This window comes from Pristis pectinata, chromosome 5 (assembly GCF_009764475.1).
Source record: "Pristis pectinata isolate sPriPec2 chromosome 5, sPriPec2.1.pri, whole genome shotgun sequence".
Classification (NCBI taxonomy): Eukaryota; Metazoa; Chordata; class Chondrichthyes; order Rhinopristiformes; family Pristidae; genus Pristis; species Pristis pectinata.
Genome location: NC_067409.1, coordinates 28371998 through 28399831, shown reverse-complemented (window position 1 = coordinate 28399831; position 27834 = coordinate 28371998). Strand labels below are relative to the sequence as shown.

General features: G+C 37.5%; 1 protein-coding gene across 10 annotated transcripts in view; it reads right to left on the bottom strand.

Moving 5' to 3' along the window:
• Window positions 1–27834, bottom strand: part of mpp7a (MAGUK p55 scaffold protein 7a) — a 359286-nt gene that overhangs the window by 33927 nt on the left and 297525 nt on the right. For all 10 annotated transcript variants that reach the window (XM_052015631.1, XM_052015634.1, XM_052015627.1 and 7 more), the window contains one exon: window positions 16839–17009. In XM_052015631.1, the coding sequence (XP_051871591.1) occupies window positions 16839–17009 (171 nt within the window). The remainder of the gene's footprint in view (window positions 1–16838; window positions 17010–27834) is intronic.

Genomic DNA, 27834 nt, shown 5'->3' with positions numbered 1-27834 from the left:
AAAAGAGCATGACCATGAGCTGAGATGAAAGGCCTCATTGAAAATGTTGACATGTTTTCCAGAAAATGACTAATCTGTGCGTTTTCGGCATCATCTGTTTTTATTTCAGATCCCAGTACACAGGAACATACAAAAGTACAGAATTGGAAAAGAGTCTGCAGCCCATCTGGCTAGTCCCAAAACTAGTACCTTTCAAATCCCCAAGTCCCTCAAATATCTGTCTAATCCTTGATTATTTCCATAGAATCTGTTTCCACTGCCTCGCTGGGTAACCCATTCCATACTCACTGTCCTCTGGATAAAGTAGTTAAATCAACTTGAAAATATAAAGTCCCTCTTCTAAATTTGAGTTTGAGTTCTTGTTCCTTTCCCATGCTGTTACTACTGAGATTCTGTTTATTATTTTCCCCAAAGACGAACTGTTTTGATATATTTTGGGGAAAAGATTTCCTGAAAGTGAATGATGTTCCCAGGCAATACCGTGCATTCAATTGACCACCCATAGGCAATAAAAAGTAATTTAAATGTTGGTTGCACAAGTGTTCTGCCTAGTTCCCAAACAATACCCAGTACATTAACTAACATCTAGCACCATGGCATTGACAATGATTTTCGGTCATTGTTGGTCATGGAGAGGGCCTTTCTGAAGAGCCAAAGCAGACAAGCAAGTTCAAGGGATCAGGAAGACTTTCAAATTGATCAAGAACTGCAAGGAAGAGATTATCTCAATAGTAATGGTAGGGCAGATAGTTGACAAAGTCACCTTCATTTCAGGAATTGTAAACTGAGACATGCACACTTTATTTTGGCAACAATGCATTTGTAGATGAACTGCTTGCATCATTCATCTTTAACTTTGGGGAAAGTTAGTGTTCAAAGTTCCAAATGTTTTATCAATCACATAATTAAGTAGTTTATGCAAATGTTTATGCATGTAGACTGGCGAACATGTGCCAGTGTACATTGGGGAATTGGTGGTGGAGAGAGTCAGCAGCTTTAAATTCCTGGGTGTTAACATGTTGAATGATCTGTCCTGGCCGAGCACATAGGTGCAATCACCAGGAAGGCGCACGAGCGACTTTACTTTCTTAGGAGGTTAAGGAGGTTCGGCTTGTCACTGAACACTCTAACAAACTTCTGCAGATGTACTGTTGAAAGTATCCTGACTGGTTGCATCATGGTCTGGTACGGCAATTTGAATGTGCAGGAATGCAAGAAGCTACAGAGGGTAGTGGATTCAGCCCAAAACATCACGGGCACATCCCTCCCCACCATTGGTAATATCTACAGGAGGCACTGCCTCAAGAAGGCAACATCCATCATCAAAGTTCCCCACCATCCAGGCCATCCCTAAAACAGATACAGAGCAGGAGAAGTCAACCTCTACTAAAATAAAAACAAGTGACTGTTCTGCTTACAAGAGGAGTTTGTACCACTGAGCCAGTGTCAGTACCAATGGAAGACCAAAATTCATACATTCCTTTCTTTTCAGTAGATGAATATTGTCAGTAGACTGAAAACATGTTCAGTTTTTAATTTTCCTGGTTCTGATGCAAGATAATTGACCTGAAATGTTCGCTGGTCTCTCCACAGATCCTGCCTAACCTGCTAAGTATTTCCAGCAATTCCAGTAAGAGGACATCAATTGTAAAAATGCAAGGCAAAATATTTCAAAATTCCCCTTCTGAATAAATATGAAGCATTTATCTAAAACACATGTTTTTTAGGTTCTAACTTTTTGATTCATAATTTTGGCTCCTTTTAAGAACTGGTGTCATTTCAACTACTTTCCAATTCTGGGTTACTATCCCCATTTCTAATAATTCTTAAAGGTGATACCAAACTTATCAGAGAATTCACCATTAGGGTTGCATAAAGTCTGTCTGGGCTTCCTATCTTGTGCTCTAACTTGCTCAGTTGGGCAGTGACTACCTTATCTGAAATTCCTGTTTGAGATGTGAAAAACTACAGATATTGGAAATCTGAAATAAAAACTGGAATTGCTGGAAATACTTAGCAGGTTAGGCAGGATCTGTGGAGAGAGAAGCGGACATTTCAGGTCAATTATCTTGCATCAGAACCAGGAAAATTAAAAACTGGACACGTTTTCAGTTGCATAGAAGATGTTAGTGTGGAGAGAATGAAAGGAAGGTACTGTACATGATAAGTTGGAGACCAAGAGAAAACAAATGACAGGTAAGGTTGTGGTGCCAGCTCAGTTAGCCTGAAACATTAACCATGTCTCTGTCCACAAATGTTGCCTGACCTATTGAGTATTTCCAGTATTTTTGCAGGGTTTTGGCTTATACCTGCAACTATAACCCGTACTTGCTTAACATCTTTGCTTGCCCATGAATACACAAAGAATAGATTTGATATGTATATTACCTCCTGGTCCTTTCTAGGATCATTCCATGATCCTTTAGGACCTTCTCCAATTCCCCTCTCTAAATATATTTAAGTATGCCCATTGTTCTAAACAATTCCCATTTAACCTGCCCTGATCAGTTCCTTAATCTTTATGCTCCTGGTTTTACTTTCATCTTGGTCAAATTTAACAACTGTAGTTTCATTGTCTGGGAACTTTTATTCCCTTGACAATCCACATCTCCTGGTTAAGATGCACTTCAAGGGAAGCTAGATAAACATAATGGGGAAAAGGAGTAGACAAGAGAGAAAAGTTGCTGACAGAACATAGAACATTACAGCACAGTACAAGCTCTTCGGCCCACGTGTTGTGCTGACATTTTATCCTGCCCTAAGATCTATCTAACCCTTCCCTCCCACATAGCCCCCCACTTCTCTATCATTCATGTGTCTAAGAGTCTCTTAAGTGTCCCTAATGTATCTGCCCCCACAACCTCCGCCAGCAGTGCATTCCACGCACTCACCACTCTGCATAAAAAAACTTACCCCTGACATCCCCCTTATATCTTCCTCCAATCACCTTAAAGTTATGCCCCTTCGTGTTGGCTATTGTCGCCCTGATAGAGGTGAAAAGGAGTGGGAGGCTCACAGATAGCATAAACATTGCCTGAATGGCCTGTTTTTATGCTGTTTGTTCATTATAATTCCAATAACTTGACCAAACCTTCTCCAAATGCAATGTAACTGTTCTATACTCTTGGTTTAGTACAGCTTAACATGATTCACTTTGCTTCTGTGCTTTTCCCCTACAATAGCCCTGTCCAGTGCAATTTCCTTAGCTCGCCCCTCATAATCTGCCTTTCTTAAGTTGAATGCACCTATTGTATTCGCTCTCACTTCATGAGTCTCATCTTAAATACTACTATATTGTAGTTACTGTTGCCAAGATGTTCTCTGTTCTACTATCTCATTACTGAGTATCGTGTTCAACAGTACCTCTAGGTTGAAGAGGTTCTTGACCATATAATAAATCCAACATTGTGCCAAGGTGCAAGACTCTTTGAGATACATTCTGCAGATTTCTCTTTGTCTCTAATAAAATCAAAATCCCCCAGAACTACATCCATTCCTATACATATTACTCTAATCTGATTAAAAGTTTTCTGTGAGATCCTTTCACGTGACCTCAATACATATAGCAGATGTCCATGGCTAATTTTTTTCCCTCATGTACCTCAATCCGAACCACACGGTTTCCTTTTTATCCATGCTTCGATTAGACAAGTCCAACTCTGTACAAGAAAGTTCTCTTTCTTGAAGGCAGATTACAAGGTTAATGGCAGGGCTCTTAGCAATGTAAAGGAACAGAGGGATCTTGCGGTCCACGTCCATAGATCCCTCAAGGTTGCCGCACAGGTCGATAGGGTTGTTAAGAAGGCGTATGGTGTGTTGGCCTTCTTTAGTTGGGGTACTGAGATCAAGACCCGCAAGGTAATGTTGCAGCTCTATAGAACTTGGAGTACTGTGTTCAGTTCCTCTGGTCACCACATTATAGGAAGGATGTGGAAGGTTTAGAGAGGGTGCAGAGGAGATTTACCAGGATGCTGCCTGGATTGGAGAGCATGTCTTATGAGGATAGGTTGAGTGAGTACGGGCTTTTCTCTTTGGAGAGGGCATAATTTTAAGGTGATTAGAGGAAGGTATGGGGGGATGTCAGAGTTAAGTTTTTTTTTCACACAGAGAGTGGTATGCGCGTGGAACGCACTGCCAGCAGAGGTTGTGGGGGCAGATACATTAGGGACATTTAAGAGACTCTTAGATAGCCACATGAATGATAGAAAAATGGAGGGCTATGTGAGAGGGAAGGGTTAGATAGATCTTAGAGCAGGATAAAATGTCAGCACAACATTGTGGGCCGAAGGGCCTGTAATGTTTTATGTTCACTTAAAATATGGCATTCTTACATGGCTTCCTTTGCTATGCCTCCAAAGTGTATTTATCTAACAATGGTCACTGGTGATCTAGATGTCAAACAATGGAAAAAAATGGCACTATCATGGAAAAAATGGAAATTCATGATTTCCTCCTTAATGACTTGTTATTTTACAGTGATAGGATAAATTGGTCACAAATTTTCTCCTGCAAGTGGTACTCTCAAGACACATAGCGTCTTGACTTGGAAATACATAGACACTCCTTCATCGTCAATGGAACAAAATCCTGGAACCCAAATCTCCACCATCATGGTAATATCTTCACCTCAATAGCTGAATTTGTTCAAAGCAGTTTCTCACTACCATATACTCAAGGCCAATTAAGGATGGTCAATAGATGGCTAAATCGAGCTCCTGTGAATTTATAAAATGGCACTTTAATTCAATGACTACATTTTTGCAGAAACAGCAATGAAATAAGATAAATCTTTACTATTAAAAGTAGAGCTAGGAAGATAAAATATCTTTATTAGTCACATGTACATTGAAGCACACAGTGAAATGCATCTTTTGCGTCGAGTGTTCAGGGGACAGCCCGCAAGTGTCGCCACGCTGCTGGCGCCAACATACCATGCCCACAACTTCCTAACCTCTATGCCTTTGGAATCTAGGGATTAAGTAACACAAACCATGAATGGTGGGTGACCAACTACCACAAAGCAAGCAGAATTGTGCTGTTTTAACTTAGACCATAATAGCAATGTTAAATTTGCAAACAATGGATCTGTGCAGAGATTAATTAATGAAATATTACGTGTAGTTCTGGGCACTTCAATTGCCTTGAAATTACACAATGGGATATTAGTGTATTGTTGCACGATGCATTTGCTTGATATTATTCTGTGATATTTCAGTCGAGATACTGCCCTGTTGCTTTCAAAAAAGTAGTTCTCCCAATGTAGCACAGAAAAATTTCAGAATAAAAAACAATTCAATAAGCACTTGACTGCAAGTACTTCAGGTTAAGAATAGAACCAGGGAATCAAACCGGTCTGAAAGAGTGGAACACAATTTTTCCTCCTACATCAAAAAAAAGTACAATGTTAATACAATTTAAATCCATTTGACTCAGATTTCTGGTAGCTCCTGCTATACATCCTGCATTGAAGTGCAAGTGAAACAGGTTACAGGCTATTTTTTCTTCTCCACAGATAGTATTGGCTCTCTCAAAAGAAAGGAAGGACTGCTCCTGCAGCAGTAAAAACTCAGCTGCTGTAAAATGCTCTGTTTAATGCTTGAATGAGAATAAAGGAAACTACTGAAGAATCAAATCAAATTTAATTGTCAGTGTAAACTACTTGAACTTAACACTCAAAAGAGAAATTCAGGATTTTATTGATGTAAGTGACAAGGTACCCAGTTGCAGAATGGTTTTACATTTTAGACTATTGAAAAATACACACAAGTTGGTTCTGGATAGCATACCCTCAATTTTCACCATTCTTGCATCATCTTGAGACCATTCTGTGTCAACTGCTAGCAAACCTCTGAGTGACTGTATTTACAACCTAATCATGTGTCACTGGAAATGGGGTAAAGAGCAGAAGGAGGGGGAAATGAAGGATGTGCAGTCACTGGTGCCCAACATGGACTTAGAGAAGAAACAAATCTCTTTTATTCATGACCAAAATATTCTCAGGCAACCATTTCAAGGATAGTAAGTGTTGGCCTCGGAAATAAAACCAATGTACTGTAATTGGATAAAAACATAAGTGTTACATTAGGGAGGGTGATCTCTGCAGTGGTGAGTACTGGTTGGGTTGTTTTGGGCTTGGTCTCTTTGGAATGGAAAGTATGATAGTTTACCCATATGTATATATTGTGCTTTTAATGCAAATGAAGTATTATTTATGGTGGGGAAATTGCTTCTTGGATGCTGCACCAAATGAGACCTGGAGGAATAGAGACACAAGAGGACACAGGTGCTGGAGCCTGGAGCAAAAAACAAACTGTTGGAGGAACTGAGTGGGTCAAGAAGCATCTGTGGAGTCAAAGGGATAGCCGACTTCTTGAGCTGTGACCCTGCATGCAGCCTCCACAGATGTTGCTTGGCCCACTGAGCTGTTTCAGACCTGGTGGAAGATGTGAAACCCAATTTTAATGGGAATGTAGGGCAGCAGATTAGGAAGCAAGGGTAAAGGGAAGAACCTTTCTGTAATCATTTTATTCTAGCTTAATACTTTTAATCATTTACAAGGGTAGTGTGTGTATTTTATTAACTTTATTTTTGAAAGTAATTTATTTTTTCTAACTATTTACTTCAATTTTTATAGTTACTGAATGTCAGAGACATTCAAAAATTATTAAATTGCCCTTACAGCCAGCAAAGTTTTCATTAGCATTTTGGGGGTTGCGCTTCCTCATTGCACTCTTGGATACCATTATCAGTCCAGACCATGCTTCAGGAACCTGGAATGTTTCAGGTCAGCAAGGTAGTCCCTCTGCGTCTGGAACAGTGAAATACCAGTGTGGGGAGCCTGCTGGTATCAATTCCATGTGAAGGAACACAGCCAAAAGATCTGGTGCAAGGAGTTTGTTGGCTTTGGCAGACTTTACAGTTTTATCTTATCTTTACCACAATCATTCTCAGGAAAGGTCCTTTCTGTCCAAGTTGCAACACTTCTTCATGTTAGATGTACTGCCTCACTGGGGTGTATGAATGGTCTCTTTCAAAGATGATATAATGAATTTCACCAAGACTTCCTGAATGTTTTAGGAACTTTTCAAATAAGTTGTGCCATGTTTTATGTTAAAGCCACTGCATTCAAAGTATATTTTGTACAAATTCAGAACTGTGATGCTGTCTACACCATTTTGTCAAAATAAGTTTCATTTTGATAAAAAGCAAGACAAATAGATTTATTTTGGTTTAATTGCAAAGGATCAGTAATAATGCATCATAATTTTCATAGTTCACTCAAAACCGCCTTGGGAATCCAATTCATAATGTGCACAGCTTTCCCCCAAATGCTGACATGCTTAATTTTTAAAAATTCACATTAGTTTAATATTCCCATTTCGGGAGTCAGAAGAAATCTGGTGAAGTCAGTGTTCGATGGCAATGAGTATCATAGGACTATTTTCCCCTAATTATTGTACTGGTTGTAGCTCATTTTGGCATGTTACTGGATGACTTTACAAGCACAAGCTTTCGCTACAAGTCACTAGTGGGTGGTTAACTTATAGTGAGCCAGACAAAGGGACCAATTTGTTTATTTTAACTTAATTTAACCTGCTCCTCTAAGCCTAGTATTATAAATCAAATTTATAAGTTCTTGAAACTCTCCAAAATGATTAACTGAATGCAAGCACTACTGCTGCAGAGCAATACTACAACTCCAGAGATTAATTAGAACATTTCTAGCATATTAGTGGATAATCATTTGAACATGTTAGATTAAAGTTGTGTTGCAATGGTCTGTAGCCATACATTTTGAATATAGCAATGCTGGGAACAGGGAATGCTAGAGTGTAACCATGGAACCTCACTTATTATTGCACTTACATTGCTGCAGCAGACAAAATGTTCCTACTACTATCTCTGTTGTTTCACTCACTTGTTTTCTCACAGGGAGATGAGATTCAGGAATAGGAAGTTGGCTAACCTTACAACCAATATACAGTAAAGCAATATTCTTCTATCTGATTGTTCAGAAATCCTGATGGCTTGACATCTGGCGCAATGAATGATGTTTCCTGCGCTCCCTTTAAACTCACTGGGTCCCATTCCCACACCCCTTATATACTCACCAGGGCCCTGTTTCCCCTGCTCCTTTTAAACTTACCAGGCACCCTTTTCCCAAGTTCCCCTTAAATTCACTGGGGCCCCATTGCCTCGCTTCTTTTACATTCACTCAGCCTCTTTTCCCACGCTCCCTTCAGGCACACCAGAACCCCTTTCCCGAAGTCCCTTCAAACTCACCCAGGTCTGGTTTCCTGTGCTCCCTCTAAACTCACCAGTTCCCCATTTCTTGCACTCTCTTCAAATTCAACTGGTTCACAGAAAAAAATATATTACTGTGTAGCATCTAAAACAAAACGTGATTAAAATTTGGTTGAGGTATTAATAGTAAGGAAAATCTGACAGTCTGGCACCACCAAGGCCCCAAGGATGTTGGACTGTCACGATTTTATAGTATTTTGGAAAACATGCCACAAATGTTTTCACGTGCTTAGGTCTTTGAAGGTGTTTGTGTTTTTCAGTTTCAGTTTATTTTTAATCTTACTTTACAAATTTGAGTCTTTTAACATTAACATTGTGACGAAATGTTAATTCTGCCTTACCAGGAGTTTCTCCAGGACTTTCTGTTTTTATTTCAGATTAACTGCATCCGCAGTTTTATTTTTGATTTTCAAATTCTCTGTTAGTTTTTCTTAAATTGCTTTTGAATGACTTTTATGTCTCTAACACCTGGCAAAATTAGGAAACATGGTTTGGCCTGCTATCAAAGATTATTTTTCCTATTTGTGTGCAAGCATTTTTTTTCCTATTTTGTGTTGGAAAAACCTCATTAAATTTGCCACCACCTAGCCCACACACATATAAACCACAAAGAGAAAGGTCACTAATTACAACATTTTGGTTGTCAGTAACCTTAGGGTACTGAAGAGGCATTTCATACATTTGACAGTAGCGCTAATTCAAGAGCCAGAATTTGCAAGTAATGGCTTGCTGCCAGTGGCAAGTCAGCTATTCTTTCAGTTGGGCTATTTGGTAATGGCGGACGTCCCATTTCTAGATCTGTTCGAGACAACTTGCCATTGGATCCTAAATGGTGAAGGCTAGGGGGGTGGAAGTTTTTGTGCAACCTGATGCAGGAAAGAGAAAGTGGGGCAGGACATTCAAAAGTGGAATTGTACGTATTCTAAAAGTGGAAAAAAGTACAGTGCTGTGAGAGGAGAATAGTAACACTAATTGAAATATGGTTTTACAGAGCTGGTGTGGGCATGATGGGTCAAATGACCTCCTATTGTGCTGGAAGATTTTACAGAGCTAGAGCAGTTTGAATTAGTTGTTTTGTGGTTTAATTTTAGACTTAAGGAGCCACCATATAAACTTACCTATAGCACTTGTAGGGTATGCTCACCAATAGAGTCCATACCTGAATCTCAAATTAGTTAAAATTTCAGGTAATTTCCAAGACCCCTCCTTCAAATCTACTGTCTGCCTCAGTTTGCTGTGATTTGCAGACATGACCACTTTGAATTGAGTTTGCGAACTCTGCCTACTTACGTAAATTAGAAAAAGCAATAATGTTGATGACTGAGCTCAGAGGCACCTACTTTTTATCCCAATGTTATTCCTCAAACAAGCATTCCACTCATCAGCCACTGGATTCTCTACTCTGAATCCTCACAGCTTTGAGTTTAAGTAATAATGAGCCAGAAAGTCTAACCCACTAACCACTTGCCTTTATTTCAGGTTGGAAGGTGGCTGGACTGATGCAGTCACTGGCTAAACACTGAACCAGCTACCTTCCATGTGCCTACTAACTAGTGAAGCCAGTTCTTCACCACGCTGCTGGAAATGAAGAATCTCCTACTCTTTGCACCAGTGGGTAATTTCCACCATTAGTGAATCCCATTTCCACTTATATTTTCGGAATGTCAGGAGCTGAGTGAAATCATGGGGACCATCACAATCAGAATGTCTGGGTGGAGTGGTGAATTTCATGATAATTAACTCAAAGTTTACTCCAGAATTTTCAAACATGATAAATACTGCTTGCTCAGTTTGCATTCTGTCGTGATTGGAAAGGGAAAATACAAGAATTGATGTAAAAAGGAACATAATTTTCCCCGTCTGCAGCTAAACGAAGGTCAGCAATTAGAAGTAGTTTAGTGCATGCTTCAGCTACTTAAAAAATCTAAACCGACACAACATGCTATTGTTTCACTATAATTTTCACTGTAATTACCTTAATAAAATTCAAAAGGCAACTTAAATGTCTTTCATTAAGTACTGCTGACCATTGTGTTGACCAGCTTTTCCAGTCTGTTTACTGCCAGATAAACTAAGTCATAGTCACTTTCTATTAAAGTTATTGGTCTATTGCATTTAATGCCTTTGACAACCACTGCTGGAATATTATACCAATTTTCAGTAGCTACGATTGGCAGCGTAACTCCCACATATTTAGCCTGCGACAATTAGCTCAAGTGAAACTTTAAAAACATGAAACTAAAATTTTATTCAGAACTTTGATAACATATTAAATAATAATGTGCATTTTGCGCAATTACAAATAACAGTGGTTTCAAATTAGTCACATTTAAACTGTAGAATTTGGCATGGGGCACATTGTTAGGTGTTGCACGGATCAATACCAGGATCTAAGCCACTCAGTTGATATCTGAATAGCTTCTTATTGAGAGCTCTTGTTCATTCTTGTGGCTTGTTGTATCGATTCATCGATGGGCACAGGACTAATGTAGCAATGCTAGGAGCCATGACAGCACAATAGGTCAATATCTGTTAGTGGCAGCCCTTCTATTTGCTTTCTATTACCTTCAGAACAGTTGATTAGCTCACAATTAATTCTCCACGGTCTTTGCATTGAGGCACATTATTTTTCACTAATAGCAGTATGCCGATTGAATTCAGTGGATTAACTGATCTTCATGTACATCAAGAAATCATATCTATGACAAAACAGCTACAATTTAGAAATAAAGCACCTGACTCTACAATTGGAGTAGATGCAGCTAGATATGTGCAGAAAGATGACTTCAATGCTCCTAGTGCAACAACTTGCTAGACAAAAATTCTCTTAAAACAGTGAAACTGTCCATGTGGGTAAAATGAGTTCTGGGTTTTAAAGAACATCATAAATAAAGAAAGAGGGATGGAGGGAGACGAGCAACACAAGAAAATAGGAGGAGTAGGCTACCACGCCCCTCAAGCCTGCCACATCATTCAACATGATCATGGCTGATTTATACTGGCCTAAGCTCTTCTTCTGTGTCAATTCCCCATAACCCTCAATTCCTGAAGAGAGTCAGGGAAGGAATTCCTGAACTTAGGTCACATGAAAACACTGGAGTGGTGCAAATTAGAATTAGAATGCCTAAGGGCCAGAATCTGGGGAGAGCAAAGGACTGGAAAAGATTATGGATAGAGGGCAGAATGAGAGCATGGAGAGATTTGAAAACACTGGAAAAGTGGCTTAATTGGGAACTGATGTTGGTCAGCAAACAGATGGCCAATGGGTACATGGGACAGTTAGGTCAAGGCAACAAAGTTTTGGATGCTCATTGCTTATGGAAGATAGATCATGAGAGGTGGCAAGTAGAAACAGATAAGTAGAGAGAAAACAAAGGCACAATTGAGGTGAGGCAAGAACACAGCTGAACAAAGTTACTGAGATGTAAATGGATAGTCTTCGTAATAGCGCATCAGGGGTGGATTCTCATCTCAGGATCAAATATAATAGTTTTGTGACAATCTGGCTTAATATCAGACAATTGTGAGGGACTGAAGTCCATTATTAATGGAATAAAGAAATTAAATTTTTTCTGTGTGCAAGAAGTTGAGGACTGTGTCCATAATACAAACATCCCATTGACTTTACAGCTTTTTCCTCCAATGAAGCATATTATTATTTTGTCATGACTCAATCATTATCTGGGATCAAGCCTGCTGTCAATTATGTCTTCTGTGTCCAATCAGATCCCACTTGTCACCTCCTTCACTATGGAACACTTACCAATGGCTGCTGTCTCATGATCTAGGATATAAAAGTTTACTAATCTTACTATGTAAGAGACAACTCTTGGGCTAATCAAGTATAAAATACTAAAGAATGGGAGTGTCTGATTAGCTTATAATTTCAAATTTTGCAAAAAAATAGTTTTTTTGAAAAATATGTTACCTTGAATGCTTAATATATAAATACAAGATCTATCATGTATCTGCAGAAATCAGGGAGACCTTAAAAATAATTAAAGATAAATAATTCAGTTGTGCAAAATATTCTTTTATAGTTTCAGAGCATTAACTTAGAGCAGTTTGATTAACACAGCTAAATATAGATTCCAAAAGAGTATGAATTTTAATTGCTATTGATTATTAAATGGCCAGGAAACCATTCTGACTGGTGGCCCATGAATAAAATTATAACAGGCAGCAAGTGACATTGGCACACCACAAAATGCCAGGCAATGACCATGTCCAATAGCGAGTTTAACCATCTAACCTTGACATTCCAGCACATTACTATCACAAAGTTTCCCACCATTAATATCTGAATTACCACCACTGACCAGGCTATCTTGGGAGAAGTGACACTGCACCTGACCAAAGACTTTCCATCATCTACAAGGTATGAGTCTGGAGGGCACCGGAATATTCTCCACTTCCATGGTTTCACCCAGCTCCAATAACTCTCAAGAAGCTCAGCACCAGGCTGCCCACTTGAATGTGAGAGTACCAGAAGGATTGCAGCAGTTCAAGGCGACAGCTTACCACCACCTTCTCAAAGGGAAGTAGGGAAGTAGGGATGGGATATAAATACTGGTCTTGCCAGCAATGCCAAGATCCTGAAACATGAATAAATGTAAGAAGTCTCTGCTGGCTCTAAGTGCAGCAATGCTCTCAGCCCCATTCCCTGCTCTTGCTCATGGTCTTGCTAATGATTCTTACTTAAATTTCTTTCTCAATATCTTTTTGAAAAGGTCAATTTTTCCCCCTCTCCTACAGGCAAACAACACTCAATTACAACTTTGCATAAAAAAAAGTCCTCACAATCCCCGGTCTTGTTTAACCAAAATTTTAAACATATGTTTTCCAAGCCTTGAATTTCAATAAATAGGAACAGCATCCCTTTATGTACCCTAACTAAACCAGTCATAACTTGTACACCTCTATAAAATCTCTATTCAACTACCTTTGCTCCAACGAGAACAGTCAAATCATGCAACTGAAACTCTTCATCCCTGGAACCTTTCTAATAAATCTTTTTTGCACACTGTTCAAATCCCTCCTAAAATTAGATGACCAGGATTGGATATAATACTCCCGTTGTGGCCCAATTACTGTTTTGCACAGATTCAACATTACCTCCTTGCTTTTGTGCACCATGTTTCTATTTATAAATCACCAACATTTTACCACTCTCTGAAATTGCCCTGCCACTCGAAGATTTAAGCACAGATATCTAAATCCTTATGTTCCTGTACACCTTTCAGCAGTTTCATTTAGAATATATTGGCTCACCTTATTCCTTCTGGATTATCTTGAATGAAGTGAAAGGAGACAAAATAAAATGGAGCGCAACCAGGTGGAAGATCTACCAGTGAATTTTCAAATATCCTCTACAATTATTCCATGCTCAATTGTTTTTTTAACAAGGGCATAGGTGGACCATTTTACCAATTTTTAAAAATATTCATTAAGGCGTTTTTAAAGATAGGAAAATTCTTCACTAAAATAAAGTGTTAATAGTTTGTCCTTATGTTCATGTCGATTATACCACCATTACCACAGATGGAGATGCATGTCCTGATAAGATTAAAATCCTAAGAAATATATATGGCAAGTGATACTTTTTTGATGAAAATGTCAAGACTTTTCAATTTCTGAATACAAAAGCATCACATAAACAGTTACAGGCTGCAAAGTATGTTGCAACAATAATGCATTACTTCTGGGGAATCATTTAGTGTGATAATTTTTAAATCTTTTTGTCATTTGGTATCAGCCCATAATAAAACAGGAGTCATCTAATGCAATTACAAAAACCCTTGCCTTCTCCCCTTCTCTCTGAAGTACACAAACTCTTGGACAGGGTGTCATGAAGCTGCATCCAGGACAAAGGGAGAAGGCTTTGATGGGCTCTTCGGTAATTGAATTCAACTACTCTTCAGAATGGTTTTCTCTGATGCATTGCAGATGTTGGGAGGAAATGCTTAAGAAATTACCAATGGAAAAAATAGTTGCCAATAAGTTTTGCATTATTTCACAAATATTTACATTTTAGGTTTTCAAGATAAAGTTGAAGTCAGTCTGCATTTTTATACCAGTGCTGTTACCATTTAATATCTCATTTGGCTATATCTTAAAGATATTGCTATAAAAATACACCTTGTTAGGTTTTAAAATAATATTGTCAACAACTTGAAAATCTTTTTTAAAGCATACCTTCTTCAAAATTATACCACTAAAAATGTGTTTTCCTTTGTTAAGTATAAAAGAAAAAGTAGGAGAAACAGCAACATTCATTTTAAACTCTCCCTTCTAAGTTCCTACCCTCAAACACATATGTAATATGAAAAAGTTAAACATACTACTCGAGAGAGTATCTCTTTATTTCTAGGCTGTGTAAAGCTCACATGCTTTCCCTTCAAAAATTACCATTGGAAGTCTTTATGGAAAGTTCAGAGTAGTTTCATAGAGAATCCAGCAAAACAGCAGCCAAGACCAGCTACAAGGCCAATTCTTGGGTGCCCGGAGCCAGAAGTAGTCGATGCTGCTGTACATTTGGCCAGCATGGCATTTCTGACTCCAGCACTTCCTGATCAACATATTACTCAGACTGATCTTAAATTCCAGTGTGTGTAATGTCCTGTATCCCTGATGTCATCAAAATTACTCTCTGGTATTTGGAGGAGAAAGGAGAGAGGTTCAAATGACCATGCCCAGATGCTAACACAATGAGATTTGCACTATAAAGGAATCATTGTCATTGTGGAATTCTTTCAACAATATCAACTTGAAGCAATCATGAGGCAGACAATTTAATGGAGTGAATGTCCTTAATTTGGAACAATACTGCAGCTCTGGATGTTACCAAGCTGGTACAGTGGAGAAAATATCAGTACAAGTATCCAACTGATCTAAAACTCACTCTAGAGACTCAAGAGACTGCATATGCTGGAATCTGGAGCAAAAAACAAACTGATGGAGGAACTCAGCGCATCAAGCAGCGTCTGTACTTATCACCTTCCAGCTTCTGTCTCTACTTTCCCTTTCCCCTCCCCCCACCAGGCTCCATCTGCCTAATGTTTGTTCCTATCTGTTTCCACCTATCATCCACCAGCCTCTGTCTCAAAACTCCCCCCAACTCACCTGATTCCACCCATCACCTACAAACTAGCCCCTGTTTCACGCCTCCCTCTCACCTATTTATACTGGCCATCTTCCCTCCACACTCTTGGTCCTGATGTGGGGGTCTTGACCCAAAACGTCGACCACCCCTTTGCCTGTGCAGATGCTGCTTGACCTGCTGAGTTCATCCAGCAGTGTAATTTTTGCTCTAAAACTCACTCTAGATTGGCCCAGATAACAAAGAGTGCATCAGAAAATGTATCACTTTTGAATTAAAAAAAACAGAAAAAAAGTTTGAAACAGAAAATGTGGCACTATTGGAACTATCCATGTTTTAATTCTGAATGGCAATAAAGTTTTTACTTTTGGTGAAGATTAGGAACTACTGTCCAGGTTTAAGGTCTTCAAAGTTTCACAAGTACAGATTACTATCTGAAGAGTGTGGGCAAGAAGTGTTAGATGGGTTAAACTATTCATAATACAACAGCGAGCTGAAGTTAACTGACAGGCTAGGAAATAAGATTATGTACATCTGATTAAAGACAGGGGTCTGGGGACCAGTTAGTTTACCAGTGGTGAGACGAAGAATAGTGGAGATTTAATTCTAAAATATCAAAGGAAATCAGAGAACCCTGAAAATATAATTAAGGATTATGAGCACAGATGTCAAAAAGGAGATGATTGATCAATTTCAATCAGTTTTCTGAAGCAACAAGAAAAAGTTGACAAAAGTAAAATAATAGGTGTAAAATATTTGATATTTAAAAGCCTTTGATTCATGGTAGACATGATTACAGCTGAGGACAGGCAGCAGAATGAACAGCAAACCAAATAGAAAGCATTGGACAGGGCATTTATTCCGAATAAAATTAAGCATTTGTTAACATGATTAGTTATGGAAATATTCTGGCATCTTCCACCATATACCTTTAAGGAGTATCATCATTGCAAAGACCACAGCAGTTCAGGGCATCCCATAGCCACCATCTCATGATGGCAGGGAATGGACATTAAGTGGATCATTCATCAGTGTCACCATTATCCCCAAGACAAGCCAAAACAAAACCACTCCCTTGTACACTTAATATTTTAATTGAATATATACACAAAGCCAGAGATTTTGAATTTAATCTCTACGTTACAAAGAAAGTTTTTAAAGAAATAATTTAAATTAAGTGAAATTGTATTGACAAAAAGAGAAAAAGTAACATCAGAATGGATAAGCATATTTAAAATAATTATAACATTACCAAGTGAGGCAGAATTTTCTGATGTGTGCTGCAGTTTGAAACAAATGGCTCATAACAACAAAAACCTGAGTGATCTGTTTTTCACAACAAATTGCTCTATAACAATACTCATTTTACTATGTCAAAAAAATCAAGCTAATAAAACATGCAGTAAAAATACTGGGAGTTTAAAATGGCACTCACCAACAAGAACAACAAGCCGGTAATTTTCATTTGGTTGATGCTGATAAGAGACAACCTCTTCATATGTTGGAACATCTGCTGTGTCATATTGTTCACTCCTTTTACTTTCATACATGGACTTATTAGTTTTTCTGTCTTTTCTGCTCAATCGAAAACTTCTTCTGAGACCAGCTGTAAAAATTGAGACTTGGTTAGAACTTCCGATGAACAACAGAATGATTATACAAAATATATTCAGCATTATTAAAACCAATTCTGCTACTCATTACAATTGCCTATCAAAATTTTTTATATGAATACCGAGAACAGTTTGTGGCTCTCGTCCTAAACACATGGCTGATGTTTATAAGGGCTCTAAAAATTCTTATTAAGTACAGACAGAGATGAATACACGTTTCAGATCAAATAGGGGGATAGATAGTAAAATTAAATTCACCACAACATCTAGGCTAAAATTAAATACTTAATTTTAATATAAAATAAATCAGGAAAGGGAATTTATACTGTGTCATTGGCAGATTTAATATAACATGTATCATCCAGTTCAACATCTTAGATAAAAAAAATTATACAATCTATATTATCATATAAACTTCAACCGAATTACTGCTGCTGCTTTGAATCATACATAAACTAACATAGCCTGGAGAGAAAATTCAAGCCAGAGCACTTTTACTTTTGCTCTACACATATTATTTCTGACACTGAAATAAAATGTCAAATTGTTATGCAATGATAAAAATTGGTAAACATTTGGAACACAGGACACACGAGCAACACAAATACTTGAATATTTATTTGAATTAGAAATAATGTATTCTTAATTCCTCCCTCCATTTCTTATTTCCTCCATACACAATACCATTTTCTGATGAAATGGGTTGTAGAAGACTCTGCCAATACAACTGAAAAGTCACGTGAGCAATCTTATTCTCTTTCACTTCTTGCGTGTACAGGGAAGTATGATTTGCTATAAAAGGATAAATGAAATAAGGAATTCAAGTGTCTAGGTGACATCTCTGGGGAAAAAAACAATAAAGGAATTTTCTGCCAAACTTATTTAGTAATTTCAGTAATAGAAAGTAGTCACTGGAAACAGTGAAGCACAGTAAATCACTGTACTAACTTTTGGGAAGTTCACTTGAAACCAGTCTACACTACTAGATGAAAGTTTCATCAATATACTGTCTGTAGAAGTGCTACATGTCATAAATCAGGAATCTCACAAATCAAGACCAACAAATAAATGCTGCAGAAAATGCACAGAAATATATTGGAAGTAAGGGCTGAGGATGGAGTTAGTAGTGATCAGTGTGACTTTCAAGGATAGTAGAACGGTCTAACACAGTTGGAGTAGATTTGAATTCAGTTGCAGCACAGTGATCCTGAATCCTCAGTATTGATACTGGGTTGCTATTGATACTGGAGTTTCCTTCTCTGTACTGAATATTTCTAGATACAAATTAGCACAAAATTACCTCTTTCAAACTAAGAATAATCAAATATATAAGATAGATTCATAAAATAATCTTGAAATTTTGCAGCCTAAGCTAATCCACCAGCTAGTCTCTATTACATTCATAAATGATGTAGATAATGTTGTAAAAGACAATGCATAAATACCTTGAAAAAATTTAGTTTGTACTTAGTTTGTTGCGGCAAACCATTGAGATGATTCACATAAGAGATTAAACAGCATATCTAATATTTATTTTGTGAACCATCCAAACACCCAATCTATCTGTCTACTGGCATAAGTTACAGGCCATGCTTAGAGATCTCAAACAAGAGACAAAAGGCGAAAAGCAACTGGTTCAGTTTTAGCAATTCAACAATTACGTGTGGACTAGAAAGGCTTACTAGTTTGGAGGCATTTCCTACTTTATCACACAAGTACATTAGTAGGATAACACAGAAACCAACACAGACAAGAAAATCTGTTCTAAAGTTTAAACTGTTGCTGGAATGTTCCAAGATTACACATAATAGACAAAACAAGGAAATTGACTTCAGTCATGAATAATAAGAGAAAGGGATTACATATAGTGCTTGAAAAACTGCTAAACATAGAGAATAGTTCTATCGGCAATATAAAAATTCTATATAATTTATGGGAAAATAGAGAATACATGGTAAATGTTAGACGCATCTGTATCTGATCAAGTAAAGAATGTCAGTTTGAAGAAGATTTATACCTGCATTGCAGAATTACGGCTTCAAGTCAGGACCCACAACTCACACGCAATTATCTGAGGTCTCCCCTTTCCAATTACTGGGGGTTAGTAAGTAGTTTTATGCATTTTGTGCAAATCAATCCAGACATATTTCAATTTTGAAGGTGTTGCAATATTTTTGTCACAAAGGCAGTTTAATGTTGCCAGTATACAAAGGCAGAGATTAAAACTGGAATTTGTGAATCAACCCAATTAACTAGAGAGAGACCAGAGTTCCATATCAATCTGTCTTGAGTTTTTTTTAATACACATATACTTTCACCTTTAGAATCATGATCTGAATCTGGTTCAGACAGATGGAACTGAGGCAATTACATCTGACAACCGATAAAAAACTAGTGAAATAAGTCTGGAAAGTTTCAATCCAAGCCCTGATGGTATAAATCCAGAGCATGAATTAGCTTAAATTTGTAAACCCGACTCAGAGTGCAGGAAATGGAAAATGTACAATGTTTGGTTCAAGGTAATCTTCTGAGAGAAAGGTGTGCTTAACTGCTGGTACATTACAAGATAACTCCCATTATATTCCAGACATGACTTGAATGTCAACAATCTGCCGATGTGTTAAACAGAAAAGTGCTTCTTTACTGCTGACATATAGAACATAGAACTCTACAGCACAGGAACAGGCCTTTCAGCCCACAATGTTTGTGCTGACCATGATGCCAAATGAAACTAATCCCATCTGTCAGCACATGATCCATATCCTTCCATTCGCTTCATGTTCACGTTTCTGTCTGAATACCTCTTAAACCAGCACAATTGTGTTTCCTTCCACCACCACCCCTGGTAGTGTGTTTCAGGCACCTGCCATTCTCTGTGTAAAAACTTGCCCTGCAAATCTCCTTTCAGCTTTCCCCCCTCTCACCTTAAAGCTATGTTCTCTAGTATTTGACATTTTTTACTCTGGAAAAGAGACTCTGACTATCTACCCTACCTATGCTTCGCATTATTTTATAAACTTCTATCAGGTCTCCCCTTAGCCTCCGACGTTCTAAAGAAAACAATCCAAATCTGTCCAACCTTTCTTTTAGCATTCTGGTGAACCTCATCTGCGCCCTTTCCAAAGCCTCCACATCCTTCCTGTAAGGCAGCAACCAGAACTAAACATAATACTCTAAAGAGCAATCCTGATGAAGGGTCTCGACCTGAAACGTCAACTGTTTATTTCCCTCCACAGATGCTGCCTGACCTGCTGAGTTCCTCCAGCACTTTGTGTGTGTTGCTCCATAATATTCCAAATGTGGCCGAACCAAAGTCTTATACAACTGCAACATGACTTCCTGACTCTTATATCAATGGCCCGACCGATGAAGGCAAGCATGCCATACACTTTCTTCACCAACCTACCTACTCATGTTCAGGGAGTTATGGTCTTGGACCCCAAGATCCCTCTGTACAGCAATGCTCCTAAGGGTCCTGCCATTGACTGTATATGTTCCTCTCACATTTGACCTACCACAGTACACATTTGCCCAGATTAAACTCCATCTGCCATTTCCCTGCCCATATCTGCAACTGATCCATATCCTGCTGTATCCTTTGGCAACCTTCTTTACTGTCCACAACTCTACCAGTTTCTGTGTCATCTACAAGATATGTCCTATGTCAATTGTATGCATACAGCCGTAGATTCTCACTCTGCAACGAGATGAGCATATACTCGTGTCTTAGCCCAGCACATACCATACCATCCAGGCAGTTTGGAAAAGATCAAGTAAGCACTCAAAATATCTGTGTGAGTAGAATTCTACATGGAAGATTAACAGCGAATGTTAAAATTGTAGACAGTTCATAAACAAATTTAATTTAAATTTATGCATATATGCCAGAAATGATCCACTTTCGTTGGTATGGAAAGAGAGCAGATATTACTGTTAATTACAGTGACCTTAGTATCAGTATACTGTGGCACCCCACACAAAAAAAGATATGTGGTCACTTATGTAAGAATACTATTCTCATATGATATTATTGTCAGTCCAACATAAGTGACTGATCCACAAAAACCCATATTAAAAGGACACTTTAAAACGCAAAACATTCAAAAACAGTAATAGGTATTTGAAAAAAAATCCCATGCAGAAAACTGAGTTCCGCTTCAGCTGAATAACCAGAAAGAAAAGCTCTATTTATAAACTTTATGTCCTCAGGATGTCCTGAGGCACTCAATATCCAGCAAGTTACTTTTGAAGTGTGTTGCTGCTGCTTTATAATGCTCAAGACAATTCTAAGGTAAACAAGACAAAAAGTGCACAGCATCCTAAAAATAACAATTAAGATAAATGACCAGATATGTTTTTGTGTTACCCGTTCAACAGTGAACGCCAGCCAAAGCACAAATTGAAAAGCTCTTATTTCTTCACATCTTACAGAGGATTTTTAACTTTCATCTCACTAGGTAGATTTTTTTTTAAAAAAGGTCTCACAGAAAAACAGTAGCTGATGACAAGTCAGTAATGCACTGAAGAACCAACCTGGAATGTAATCTAAAGGCCAACGATGCTGAGCTGACAAAATCACTAATGAATTAACCACATTCAACATAATAAATCTCAAGGCAGTCCTCTGCTCATCACTTATTAAGGGGACAGCTATCTAACAACTTGCCACTTATCTACCCTTTTTGATAATTATGAAAAAGAAAAACAATATTAGCACTTCAAATATTAATTTGAAAAAACTGGACACCAAAACCATAGAACATGGCGGGGTTGGGGGAAATGGTCACAATGCATCCAGCATATATAATTGGACAAAAGTACATTAAAGGACACAGAAGAAAATTATAGGTAAAGGGAAGGAGACATGTTTCCACACCAGGTGTTTAAGAGGATCTTAGATAGGCACATGGATGTGCAGACAATGGAGGGATATGGGCATTGTGTAGGCAGAAGGGATTAGTTAAGATTAATTAATTTACCACAACATCGTGGGCACAATGGTCTGTTCCTGTGCTGTACCGTTCTATGTTCTATTCCAGGCTCGCCCTGAATTTTTTTTGGCTTATTCAGGATATGTGGCTTCTGGGGTGCAGATAAGAACAATGGGGCATCAAATCATAATTCTCGAGGCATTAGGAACATGGGAGTGGCTCGATAGATGAATTGCTCTTTGCTGGTTCTCAACTTCATATGTTCAACCTCATCTAGATAAGCAAAACTAAGAAATGTAATGAGTAATGCGTGCACAGCATCTATTCACTATTTGTTTTATATTTGGTTGCTCAGTCTAACAAAATTGCTCTAAAGTTGACAATCTACTGTAAACAGCATATATTCTCATCCAAGTACAATCACTTTTGGACTATTCGTAGTTCCAATATATTTAAATATATTGTACATTTCATATATCTACTACATTTAAGGCTTTTCACAATTATATGCATGCTATCTATAATTAAGCATACACTCCACAAATAAACATACATTGAGTGCAATTTGGCTGTCAAAAATAATTCAGAAGTTTGAGGTGCATAATAACCACACTCTAGTTGGGACGTAAAGAAGAAATTAATCCAAAATGTTGCTGAATGGAAGACAGTGGTTGGTTGACACTGCCAAATGAAAAAAAACATTTTATTTGTGTTCACTGACTATAACAGGCTAACTGAGCAACATCTGCATTACATTCAAAATATACAATCAATTGGATGATTAGCTTTAACTATTTGATTGGATATTCAGATATAATTAAGATCATATGTGCACATTTTCCTGATGTTGGTTTAAATTGTTACAGGGATCATGTTAATCTGCATGCTTCACTCTTCTTCCACCTCACTCATCCTGTAAGTGGAAAATAAGTACACTATACTGTAACAAAACTCAAAACTTATTGGAAGTTAAATGGTGTTCATGTCGTTCTATATTCCTTTGATGTTAGTTCAAAGTTATTTTCCAAAAGACAGATTTTAAAAGATGGGAACGCAAGAGCATAAGGACTAAAATTGTTTTTGCAGAGGCCAGAGCAATGATCTCCATTTCCTCTTGATCACCCTGAGCGTTCCTCAAATATCCACTTTCATATTGCAGATTCCTGGCCCCTCCAGCAAACAATATCTAGTTACAACAATACAGTTTCCTTTTACAATACATTTATCTGTAAATAATAGGATACACGACTGAAAACCATGCAAGAAAATTTGAAAACCGTTTATTACAACAATAGTAATTGTGAGCAAAATAACAAGAATTTGCACATATAGTTTTGGCACTAATGTTATATCTAATGAAGATAATGATAATCAATTGTTAATGGAATGGTGAATTAGATACAATTCGTTCAATTTAGTATGCCATATTCACTGCTCACGATTGGAAACCAAACCAATGTTAATGACCACATTGCAGAATATCTTATTTCAACTTTATAAACATAACCCTAATCTTTTGATCAGCTGTCACTTTATTTTTCTGTCCTGCTCCCACTTTGGCCTCTGTACAATTTCAATAAAGCTCTATGTACACAAAAGAAACAGCAACTCATCTCCTAGGCACATTCCCAGCCTTCTGGGCTCAACGTCAAATTCAACAATTTCAGTTACCTCTTCTGCTATTTCCATTACCATCTCTTGTTTCTTGAATTGTCCCATTATTTCTTTTACACGATAAGCCCTTTCTACTCATCCAGATCTTAATTTTATTTTCCTTCTTTCCTCTTCCTTATTTTCCTATATCTAAAAGTTATTTCATCTCAAACTTTTCCCAGTATTGATGAAAGAATTGCTTATTCCAAAAATACTGCATTATCAACTGAGCAATTACAGCATTTTCTGTTTACATTTCAAATTTTCAACATCCGTAGTATTTTGCTTTTGTATAGTTAGTAATTTGATGTCCCATGGCAAAGTTCATAAAACCTAAATCAAATTAAAGTTACAGTTGAGAGTTTTCTCTGTAATGTTTCAATTTCCCAACTTTTGTTGGGAAGTGCAGAGCAACTAAAAAAGACTTGCAACTATCTAGTTTGACATTTTACATTTGGAATCCTCATTAACTTCATCTTGATTTCTCTTCCCAGAGCTCACAATTCCACTTATCTTCTTTCATTTCAAAAAATCCCACACATCTTTTTGAATCACTTTATATGTCAGAGAAAAAGGTTAATTAGGAGAGCAATCCTGTTTAAAAATATATTTATCATGTGAAGTGCCTGGAGTAAAATGCAGAACTCAGTGTGCAAGTTTTAACATAATCTCCTTAACATAAAGATATTCTACATGAGATATTTTCTTTAGTAATTTAAGACAGTGATAGCACTGTAACTAAAATCTTGAAAACTGTACATCATGGCATAAAAAATGCCCTACTGATGTCAGTGAACAGTATACATTGTGTTGAAATAATGTGTTCCTTAATACAGCACATTAAATGTCAAAAAAAACTCAGAATTTCAGAAAAAATCATTGACCACCCTATCTAATTTTTCAGTTCCTTTAATGATTATACTTATGTAGTCAAATCATTGAAAGAAAAAACTAGATGAAAAAGCAAATCTAATCTTAAAAGATGAGCCTGTGCAATTCATATCATAAATTCATCAATTATGAGCAGATGTTGTTGAATAAAAAAGGTTTATATTTTCAAAAATGGTTATTAGGAAGTTCAACATCTTATAAACAGATTTCAAATATACTGCCTTTTAGTAAAAAAAAATCTATTCCACAGTTACTCATTAACATTATGTGAAACAATGCTGAAATTCTTGACGATTCATAAATCATTACTTTTTTAAGATTGCCAGGATTCAAGTGATACCATCAAGATTATGTTTATTGTCTGTTCCTGGACTTCGAAAGTGAAAGACTTGCTCGGCTAGCTCACAGCACATTTAGTGTCACTTACATTGTGGGGGAGTGGAATTATACACAAGCCAATCCACATGGGTGTATCAGGTTCCCTTCATTAAGTGATATTGGCACAGATTGTGTGTCAAGAACAATGGAGAAGTTAGGATTGCTCACCATTATTATGAAATAAATCAGACAGCAGTTTGCTGCCCTGCAACAGCTCAGTCACAGCATGAAAATCTGGAAATTGTTGTCCAATTTGCACTGGTCCTCTACAAGCATAACTACACTGCTAGTAAAACGTTTTTATTTTACTTATTCTGTCTCTTATTAATCTCTCCCACCCAACCCCAACTGTCTTTACCTCTATTTTGTTTCTGAATATGATTTCACCATTATGATCCGGCTCACCATCCGTGCTCATCCCCTACCGTTTCTATATTCACGTTCACCATTTGTGGCTCTGTAGTTCCAAACTACCTTGAGGCCTGGCTGCTGCAGACAATGCATGAGGTAGAGCGAGTGGGCTGCAATTGGCAATCAACTGTCAGGCTGTGGATCTGGAGTACATGCCCCTAGGCTATTCTTCTGGCAGCTCATTGCTGTCAAAAGCATTTTTTTGGCAAAAGCATGTCTTTGATAATCAGAGACATTTAGAAACAATTTCAAATAGATTTAAATATTTTTAAAATAAATTTATTTAAAAATAGTGGAACAACTGAAAATTAATGAGAATCAGGGTGAAGAGAAATTAACAATTACTTATTTAATCACAGCTGGTGACACCAACTGGTGACAACAGCTGGTGACTGACATAAAGGTCAGGGGTCAGATGTACATCTGCCCCCTCCCTTTGGCGATGAGCCCAGCATCAGAGCAGAGCATCCGATGTGCAGTTCTCCAACCTGTCTCTGACTACATTACAATGAGCAGGTGCCGACATAAACCGAACAACAAGCAGAACATCAGCAGTTTTCGAAGGAAAACAGGCCACAGGTGAGTACGTCATGGCTCTATGCTTCCTTTTCGGGAAACAGTGTCTTAGTCAGGATTCTTCACTCTGGTACAAAGGTCATGGTGGTTTCTCACACACACTGTGGGGTTACTACAGAGGGAGGAGAACCAGATCAGATTTGAATAACAGCAAGCTGCCATTGAAAAGTCTGTGAGTATCTATTAATGTACTATGTAGAAAATAGCAATCCTTCACAGCTGACTGAAAAATCTGGCGTAATTGTTAACCAGCTTGGATTGTGCACTAATCCAACAGATTTCACTTTTTTCCCCTAATTATAAAATTTATTGAATTCCATTTAAAATTGGCCCATAATAAAATCTGATCTCATGACTGTTGAACTACAAACCCACTTATCACATCTTATGATCATTTGAAATGAATATTAATGAGGATTACACACAGAACAAGATACCATGAAATCAATTCTTACAAAGTCAAATGCTGAAGCTGAATAAAGGATTTATTCACAAAAACGCAACTAAGATCATAAAAACAGGCTTCTGGTGTTATTGAATTAAAAAGTTTCAGGAACCCAGCTGCCTTCACATTTGTTCTTTACATTCAAAGAACATTAGTTGAAAGTATAAAGTACTTGTTCTTTCTTTGATTGCCATTGGTGGTCTAAATGAAAATTGTCCAATCTCCAAAACTCAGTATTTTAGCTCAAGTTGCCACTCAAACCTTCCTGCATTTTGTAAAATATGAAATATTTTATAAACTAACCCAAACTGTGCAGTTTGGGTTATTTGAAAATTGCATTCACATTCTTTGATATATTTAATAGTGATAATCTATTGCAGTTTTAACACATGCATTTAAGAAGTAGCTTTTAATCCAGGACACAAAAATGTTTTGCACTTAAAAACTTTAATTTATGATCTTCCTTGAAGGGCAGTAGAAAGTTGCAAATTAGTAGAAACCCACTGTAATTAGTACTGTGGTATCAGAGAGAGGCAGCTTTTTAGCTTTGTGCTTTTTATAGTACAAAAGGTTGCAGAAATTTGACTTCAAAGTATATAGTTTGTGCTTTAAATTCCTTGATATTTTTCCCCAGTCTGGCTGATTTTGGACATTTCATATTGCAAAATCGGGCATAAATAAGCAATGCCACTGCACATATACTGCTATATTTGCTATACTGCATCGCAAATTACCTTTCCTATGCAGTATGGATAAGTTTCTTGAAAGGTTACTTTGTTATATTCTCAGTGCTTAGTCTACCTTGGGCTACTCTCCTTTTCCAGACACTCATTACTAGTTTCCCTGATTATTCTTTTTTAATAGTTTTCCAATCCCTTTTCACTGAGGTTAAACTGACTGGCTTGTTTTCTTGTATCTTTTTGATGGACATCAGATTTGTCATTTTCCAACCCTATACCTCGAGAGGATTAGAAGATTACAGTAAGCCCTTCTGCAATTTCTACTACCACGTCGTCCAATTGGACTTATTAGGGATAGTCAGTATGGTTTTGTGCAGGGGAGGTCCTGTCTCACAAATCTGACTGAGTTTTTTGAGGAAGTGACAAAGATGACTAATGACCACAGGGCAGTGGATTTTGCCTACATGGAGTTTAGTAAAGCAATGTCCCTCATGATAGGCTGGACCAGAAGATTAAGTCACATGAGACCCGCAGTGAGTTGGTAAATTGGATCCAAAATTAGCTTGGTTAACAGAGTAGTGGTAGAGGTGTGTTGTTCTGGATGTCTGCAACCAGTGGAGTTCCGTAAGGATCAGCGCTGGATATATGTTAATGATTTGGAAGAAAATATAGGTAGTTTGATTCGTAAGTTCGCAGACAACACAAAATTCACCCTGAAATCCACCACAAAAAAGAAAATAATGCAATCAAATAGGCACTGGCTCCCAATCAGATGTTTGTGTTGGCCCAAGGCAAATCTTGATCCTGCTATGTCTTGTCCTTCTTCCTCTAATCTTGCACCTTTATGCTATAA